Genomic DNA, 7240 nt, shown 5'->3' with positions numbered 1-7240 from the left:
TCCTCCGGGGCTTTACGTACGGTGCGTGGTGACGTCAGAGCGTCAGCTGGCTGAATGTTTACATCCAGCAGTGGTGTGTTCCTGGACCCCCCGACGACCCACGGCCGAGCAGAAAAAACCCACGGGGACAGAGAGCACACCTCAGCGATCTGAGCAGGTAAGAGAGCGCGAGCCGTTCCAGGAGAGAGGGAGGGGGGCGATCAGCTGTCTCTCCGCGTGCAGCGCGGAACAGACTGCGGGAGTGTGTGACCTTGTTCCTGTGCGACACTCCGATCAGAGTTTTTGTGTTCACGGTTTGTTCAGGGTATGTGTGTGGTTGTGTGTGTCCGTGTCCGTGGGCCGCTGATTTACCGTGATCTGTCTGCAGCACCGCGCGAGCTGCGGTGCGTGGGGGAGGGGAGGGGGAGAGGGGTGATCCTGCGGGCTGTGCGGGATTCTGCGTGTCTGTTGACCCTTAATGTGAAACACAAAACGCACACACACTCAAACATAGAGACCAGCGGGCAGATAGGAGCTGAAACAGATGAGTGTGTGTCTGCAGGAAGTGTGTGCGTGTGTTTGTGTGTGTACCCTACTAGCCTACTAAACCACAGTCGGTTGGTGTGTCACAGCGCCCCCCTCTGTTCGTATCTGCTAACAACAGAAAACCCACTGAACTCTCTGGGCTCTAACGGGTTGAGTTTGATGAGACTCTGAATGAGACTCTAAAAGTGCTTCTGTGTGACAGACTGATGAGACTCTCTGAGTCCCAGTCTCACCCCGATGAGTTGTGGGGTCCTGAGTCAGCGTTTGTTCCTATCTGGTCTCTTCTTCCGTGTCGTTTTTAACACCTAAAGCAGCAGCTTGGTCACACCTTCAGCTCTGACCTGCTGCAGAGAGTCTAGAGACAGGAGCAGGAAGTCTGGAGTGTTTGGATGTTTGGTTCAGTGACTGGTGATGTCCTCAGAGGAATCCTCACCATGTTTGAGTCAGACCAGGAGAGAAAACATGGAACTGAGAATGGGCTCGGAAACTGGAGCTCAGGTTTATTTATTTTTTTTAACTTTGGACTTTCTTTTCAGAATGATTCTATTATGGGGAAAATGATGGAATCAGCCTGTAAATTTTGATATTCAGAATGATCACCTACATCAGATTAAATCTGCTTGTTAGTTAAACAAGGAGTGTTTACATCTTGGGGATTGTTCACCATGGCTCCAACAAACTAAAGAGATGTTGATCAAACTTCTTGATGAAGGTAAGTCATCACTGAATGTAGAAGAAGATGTTGGTGGCCCACAGTCAGGTACAAACAACATGGGAAAGTCATAAAAGACAAGCATCCTGGTAAACCAAGATGACATCAAAGCATCAAGACAGAAAACTCAAAGCAAAGCAACAAATGAGGAACAAATGGGAGAAAACTGGAGTCAATGTGACAACTGAACTGTAAGAAACAGCCTGAAGAAAATAGGACTTGCAGAAAAGCTAAATGAAATCATTAATTGACCAAAAAGAAAAAAATATATAATGCATCTTGCCGTAGAGCAAAAAAATGTGTCCATGCCTCAGGGACTGCAAGCTGTCAGAAAAGCCAGAAGTTGTACTATTGGTGTTTTTGTTTTAAAATTTTTCTTTTTAAGTTTCTTACATATATTTTTTAACTTGTTTTCATGTTTCCATACTTTTTTTAACCACAGAATTGGTGGTTCCATAATTTCAGTAAGTTTTCTTTTATTTTTTTTTAAGCCAGAAAGTTATATTTTGACTTTAGTTTTGTGATATTTCTGTGCTTTTATTTTTTATCTTTTATTTTTTTTTATTTCTTTTTGCAAAATCAAACAACTGAATGAACATCCTCCCGTATTGCTGATTCCATAATTTTTTGCCAGGGATCGTAATTATTATTTGATGGATTCTACATGTGTAAATGTGAAGTAAATCTCCAAAACTAACAGGTCACAGTTAAACCCCAGCAGAGGATCATGTTGAAAGTTTCTGTCAGAGTCTTTTGAGAAACATATGGAAACTGTTTAGCAGCTGGGGTTATCCTCATTCAGGATGTTTTACTGGTGTTGATAATATAATTATACATTAGGTTGTTGTAAACACAGAGGAGCATTGAGCTGAGTTGAACAAATCTGTATAATGGATCAAACCTTTCTGAGTCTATCAGACCCACAAAGATACCAGGATCAGATCAGGACATCCCTACTTTTAACAGAAACCTGTAACAGATTCTTATCTATGCATCATGGTGCTGAGAACCAACGACTTCCTGTTTTCTGTTTTTTTTTTCTTGACAACAACAACAACAAAAACAAGAATAAATAAACTAAGGTTGATGCTATCAGTCCAGAGCTGCCCAAGAACTGTTTTAGTGTTGACCTTTCTGAACTCTTACAGAGAAGCCCCCATGATAACTGTTGCCCTCTGAATCTGTGACAAACTCTCAGACCTGTGTTAGTGTCTCTGTGTGAGAGCTCAGGGTCACAGTGCTGAGTTTCTGACCCATCAGAGTCCCTTTGGTTCCCCTCTGTCTGTAGGCATCATGGGTGGAGCTGTGAGTGCGGGTGAGGACAACGACGACCTGATCGACAACCTGAAGGAGGCGTACTACATCCGCTCTGATCTGGTGGAGCGCGCATTCAGGGCCATTGATCGAGCAGACTACTACCTAGATGAGTACCGCGACAATGCCTACAAGGTCAGACACACACACTTATTGTATGTGATGATGTCTGTATGAGGCTGAGCTGCAGATTTACCTTGTTGTTGTTGTTAACAGGACTTAGCATGGCGACATGGGAACATCCACCTTTCCGCTCCATGTATCTACTCTGAGGTGATGGAGGCTCTAGACCTCCATCCTGGACTCTCCTTTCTCAACCTGGGCAGTGGGACCGGATACCTCAGCACCATGGTGGGCCTTATACTGGGTATGTGCTCCTCTTACATGTGTCAAACTGGTCCCATACTGGGGCGTCAGTACCAGCCTGCTGGTTCAGTAAAAGCTGGATGTCTTGGGGATGTTTTTGTGTGCAGACTTTGTTGTGTTTCAGTTTCATGTCTGTTGCTTATGATGAAGACTGCAGGCCACAGAGAAAACACCAGAAAAAATGAACCCATGTCCTTTCTGATTAAAGATGATTTTTTTTTAAAAATCCTTTATTTATACAGGTTAGTCTCTTGAGACCTGCATCTCATTTGCAAGAGAGACCTGTTTCCAACAGGAAAATTACATACATTTACAATTAAAAGTTACACAGTACAAAAGACAGTTCTCTATAGAAGCTTTTTCCAGATCTTTCAATAAAATTTTTAATTCACCAAGTGTGACCAGACTGGACAACTTCAGGTCCTGCTGGAGCATGTTTCAGCTGGACAGACCTGAGAAGGAGAAAGCCTTTTTCCCCAGCTCTGTGCGCACTGCTGAGATACCGAATTACACAAAGTCTTGGGAGCGGAGGCTGGTTTGCGATGATGAAGAATCAGATGTGATGACATGGATCTTTGTTAGTCCAGGAGGAAGTTAAAGTTTTAACAACAAAGCTACAACTCTTCAACCCTCTCTCTGCCTGTCCATGTCTCCTGTTTCAGGTCCGTTTGGAGTGAATCATGGGATCGAGCTTCATGCTGATGTGATTGAGTACGCCTATCAGAAGCTGGACTCCTTCATTAAAACCAGCGACAGCTTTGATAAGTAGGCGACCTCAGCTGACCTCAGATTATTTTCGTCCTGTAAGGACACTGTGATAAATCTCTCCTCTGTCTGTTCAGGTTTGAGTTCTGTGAGCCGTCCTTTGTGGTGGGGAACTGTCTGGAGATCCCTCCTGACAGCCGGCAGTACGACAGGGTGTACTGCGGGGCGGGGGTGCAGAAGGAGCACGAGGAGTATATGAAGAACCTGCTGAAGCTGGGGGGCATCCTGGTCATGCCTCTGGAGGAAAAGGTTGGTGCTTTAGAAGACCAGAGAAGTCCTCTATGATGGATGAATCTTTAGGTTATAAACTCTGAGTCTGAGGGGCTGAAGCGTGAGCTTAGAGAGGAAGTGTTCATCTGTTAGTTTATCATGGATTTAAAGCGCCAATCCTGGATGTTCAAACTGAATGTGTGCAGGTTTCTCTCTAACACACACAATTTGTGGGTGTTAATTGGTGTGTGTTGGTGTTTGTTGGTGGATCAGTTTAAACCCTGATCTCAGACGGGCCTGAGGCTAATTCTGATGTTTTGTCTCTGTAGCTTACAAAGATCACCCGAACTGGTCTGAACTGCTGGGAGACCAAAAAGATCATCTCAGTATCCTTCGCTCCTCTGGTGTTACCCAAACACAGCACCAATGGAAAACCCAAGACAGCCCCACTGCGTGAGTCCCATGAATATAATCCTGATTAGATATTGAAACTTTCATCTTGAAAAAATATCATGACTGTAACCTGGATCTGATATTGCAACATCAATCTGGTTTAGATGTAATGACTGCAATCTGAATTAAATACCATGACTTTAATCTGGATTAACTATCATGACTGTAATCTGGATTAACTATCATGACTGTAATCTGGATTAACTATCATGACTGTAATCTGTTATTTTTATACCTAACTCTGTTCTGGTGTTTTCTGTCCGTCAGCCAAGTATGAGGTCCGGACGCTGCAGGAGCTGTCTCGTATCTGCATCCGTCACACCCTCAGAGTGACCACAGACGGAGGCGACAGCCAATCACGTGGCAGAGGCTCCTCCTTCAGCGTGGGGAGGGGCTTGGCGGTGGCTGGGCTCCATAAGTATGGCCCTCGCTTCAAACGCCGGCGTGTCCATAGGCGCCACTGTAATGCGCTCGTTCTCGCCACCCGGCAGGTAGTGGCCAGCAGCGGCATAGGCCCAGCCCCTATAGACAGCAACAACAACCAGGGAGGAAGAGGAGAAGAAGAGGAGGAGGCAGGGGAGAGGGAGGCGAGGAGGCAGCTGAGAGGTAGCAGGAGGGGGTGCCGAGGAGCTGGAGCTGTGGTGGAGGAGGAGGAGACTGTGGAGGAGGAGGATGAAGAGGAGGAGCAGGAGGAGGAGGAGGAGAGGGAGACCGGGGAGCTGCTCCGCCCACAGCCTGCCGTGAACCTCCTCAGAGAGAGGATCCTGAACCTGCCGCTCCCTGAGCCCCTGAAGATGTACCTGCTTTACTACAGAGAGAAGTGAGGCCCTCCCGATCCTCAAAGAGGGTCAGAGCCAGGCCACAGTGCCCCCTACTGGACAACATGCTCCCCACCAGACTGATACACTTTGAGTCCCTTCCCATCATCCTCTTCTTCATCATCATCTCTGAGCCACGTTCATCTACTGACACAGTCTGAGAAACACACACACACACACACACACACACACACACACACACACACACACACACACACACACACACACACACACACACACACACACACACACACTCACACACACACACACACACATAAACACATTCAGTTAATCATCCACTAACTACGCTAATAGCAGCTAACAGGGCTCCATGGATCACTAACACCAGTCCTGACCACCAGTCTGAGCCCAACAGGCGCTCTTTAAAATCTACAATCGGTATAAAAAAAACAAAGCCCAAAGGTCACAGGTCAGACAGCTAGCGGCTCCCAGCTGTCAGTCAAAGAAGCCACGCCCCCTAACTCTCTCTCCCTTTAACCCTTAACCTGTCAGAAACAGGTGAGCTGTTTCTAAATGCAGCTGTACAGTCGTCATGAAGAGAGAAATGAGTGATAAAGAGACAATCTGTGTCTGTACCAGGCTGTAAACATGTTGATCTCTGCTGTAGATGCTGATTTTTCTCCATGTTTGATCATGTTGATTTCTGATGTTGACATGGACAGTTTTTTTCTTCCTCGTTTGGGGGGATAATACAGATTTCAGATCATTGTGTGGCACACATACATAAAGTCAGATTTGGGTTCTTTCCCACATTTCTGACCTCAGATATAAAGAAAGTGTAACTTTTACTCAAAGTTCAGATGTTTAAGGCCAATAAAATTCCACAGTTAAGTCATTTCAGAGTCTCTTCAGCCAGAGCAGAGCTAAATTTTTGCTAACGTTAGCTTAGCTTTTCAGTGAACTGAGCCGGGCTCTAAATAATCCTTACTCCTGAATGTAAATACATGAGTTCTTAACATACCTGATGTTATCTCTAATCTGACGGGAGGAAAATAAAGTCGTCATTAATCTATACAGCCAGCTTCAGGTCCTTCGTAAGGTGCTTCAGACTCAAACAGGAAGAAGAAAGAAAGACGAAAGTTTGAGCTCTGAGTGTAGGGTAGGATCAGGTCTGGATGATGTGGAGCTTTAACCTAACCATCACTCTGTCTGTTACCCCTTTTCCACCAAACTGGTGCTGGTGCTTTCAGGCCAGTGCCTGACTTAGCACTGGTTCTTGGTGTTGTGGTGCTCAAAACTGGTGCTTAGCAAGCACCAACTCTTTGCTGGGCCAGAGCTAAGCATCGTCTATGTGTGGGGCCAGGTACGGGGTTAAAGTGACCAGTGATCAGTGTGAAAAACAGTCATTGTAAAGAAGTAAAGCTGCTGGGCGAGTTATCCCTTGTTTCCTCATTCATTATTTTAGATGGAGGCAAAATTAAAGCCCTAATGCATTTCTTCTCTTATAGATCAGGCATATACCTCATTATTTTATTTAACAGACTAAATTTCCATTTGTTATTTGTCATTCTGAAAAAGGAAACCTGCTGAGTGAGTCGTCTGTGTTGTTCGCGTTTACTCATTCATAAATTGAACTGGAGGAGAAATTGAAGCAGCAGCGCATCCTCTTATAGATCAGGTCTGTAACTTGATATTTTGTTTAACAAACTTAACAGCCTCAAGTTATTTATCTTATTTACATGACAGGGTGTCACTTTTGCCTCATGTTGCACACGTCAGAGAATAGACACACAAACACATGAATGCATGCACACATGCAGATAGAGAAAGAGAGGGACAAGCACACTGTGTAGCAGACAGTCGGAAACAAGGAATGTAAAACAAATCTCTGCCTAGTTGTAAGCGCTCAGAGCGCTAACTTTGTTGCCACTTCCCCCTTGAGTGGTTCCATATGCAGTGACATATTGACATTTTTTGATGACGCAATGATATGGCCCCGACTTTGCTGATAGAAAACCAAACCGGTTCTTAGAAGGAACATGATTTAAACCAATTACGCACTAGCACTAGCACCAGCACCGAATGAGCACTGGCGGAAAAGGGGTATGTGAGGAGC

At 45.2% G+C, this 7240-nt stretch overlaps 1 protein-coding gene across 1 annotated transcript; it reads left to right on the top strand.

The window, feature by feature from the left end:
- Positions 1 to 5578, top strand: pcmtd2b (protein-L-isoaspartate (D-aspartate) O-methyltransferase domain containing 2b). The gene is made up of 7 exons (XM_074681860.1): positions 1 to 157; positions 2526 to 2686; positions 2768 to 2918; positions 3580 to 3682; positions 3760 to 3931; positions 4222 to 4345; positions 4613 to 5578. The coding sequence occupies exons 2-7, from the start codon at positions 2531 to 2533 to the stop codon at positions 5167 to 5169; spliced, it is 1263 nt and encodes a 420-aa protein (XP_074537961.1). The 5' UTR covers positions 1 to 157; positions 2526 to 2530; the 3' UTR covers positions 5170 to 5578.
- Positions 5579 to 7240: the final 1662 nt, after the last annotated feature.

This window comes from Halichoeres trimaculatus, unplaced genomic scaffold, assembly GCF_033239565.1.
Source record: "Halichoeres trimaculatus isolate MK-OKI-2021-1 unplaced genomic scaffold, fHalTri1.1 fHalTri1_scaffold_11, whole genome shotgun sequence".
Taxonomy (NCBI): domain Eukaryota; kingdom Metazoa; phylum Chordata; class Actinopteri; order Labriformes; family Labridae; genus Halichoeres; species Halichoeres trimaculatus.
The sequence above is the reverse complement of the archived record's forward strand: the minus strand, read 5'-3'. Positions and strand labels throughout refer to the sequence as shown.